The sequence below is a fragment of the Gekko japonicus genome, unplaced genomic scaffold (assembly GCF_001447785.1).
Source record: "Gekko japonicus isolate JY-2015 unplaced genomic scaffold, Gekko_japonicus_V1.1 scaffold400, whole genome shotgun sequence".
Classification (NCBI taxonomy): domain Eukaryota; kingdom Metazoa; phylum Chordata; class Lepidosauria; order Squamata; family Gekkonidae; genus Gekko; species Gekko japonicus.
This window is the reverse complement of record NW_015165246.1, coordinates 1004520-1005136: the sequence shown is the minus strand read 5'-3', so window position 1 is coordinate 1005136 and position 617 is coordinate 1004520. Positions and strand designations below refer to the sequence as shown.

At 65.0% G+C, this 617-nt stretch overlaps 1 protein-coding gene across 1 annotated transcript in view; it reads right to left on the bottom strand.

Annotated features, from left to right (window-relative positions):
- MAEA (macrophage erythroblast attacher) overlaps positions 1-205 on the bottom strand; it is a 43099-nt gene extending 42894 nt beyond the window's left edge. Inside the window, exon 1 of the mRNA XM_015410081.1 lies at positions 3-205. Within this exon, the coding sequence (XP_015265567.1) occupies positions 3-188 (186 nt within the window). The 5' untranslated portion in view covers positions 189-205. The remainder of the gene's footprint in view (positions 1-2) is intronic.
- Positions 206-617: the final 412 nt, after the last annotated feature.

Sequence of the window (617 nt, the reverse complement as noted above, 5' to 3'; positions counted from 1 at the left end):
ACCTTGAGCGTGGGGTACTCCTGCACTTTCAGCGTCATGGAGAGCTGAGCGGCCGACTCCTGCACCGCCATCTTGGCCCGGCCGCCGAGCGCCGCTCCCTTTCCCCCCGGAAGCCGCCGCGCCGAGCTCCGCCGCGGATCGCGCGAGGAACGCCGGGAAGCGCCGCGCTTCCGCCTCGCCTGCCTCATCCCGCGCCCCTCGCCTCTCCCCCCTCCCCTCGGCTAAATGGTAGGGGCCGCCAGGCGTCCTCAACGGGGGCCAGCCAATCAGAGCGCAGTTCTCGCCTCGCTTCTCAGGGGGAGGTCGGCGTGGTGGCGCCTTTGATTGGAAGGGATTTGAGTAGGGCGGGCCTTCACGGAGGGGGCGTGGCTGGCCCGGTGGCAGCGTGCTGACGTTGTCTCCGTCTAATCCACGTTTGGGCGGAAGTGGGTAGGAGCGGCGCTTTGAGGGGGACGGGAAGTCGCTTCCCTCTCTAGCTGCGATCTTCTGGGCCCCCTGGATTTACGTCTGAGTAAGACCATAAGAACATAAGAGATGCCAATGTTGGATCAGGCCAAAGGCCCATCCAGCCCAACACTCTTGTGTCACACAGTGGCCAGAAATACCAGGTGCCATCA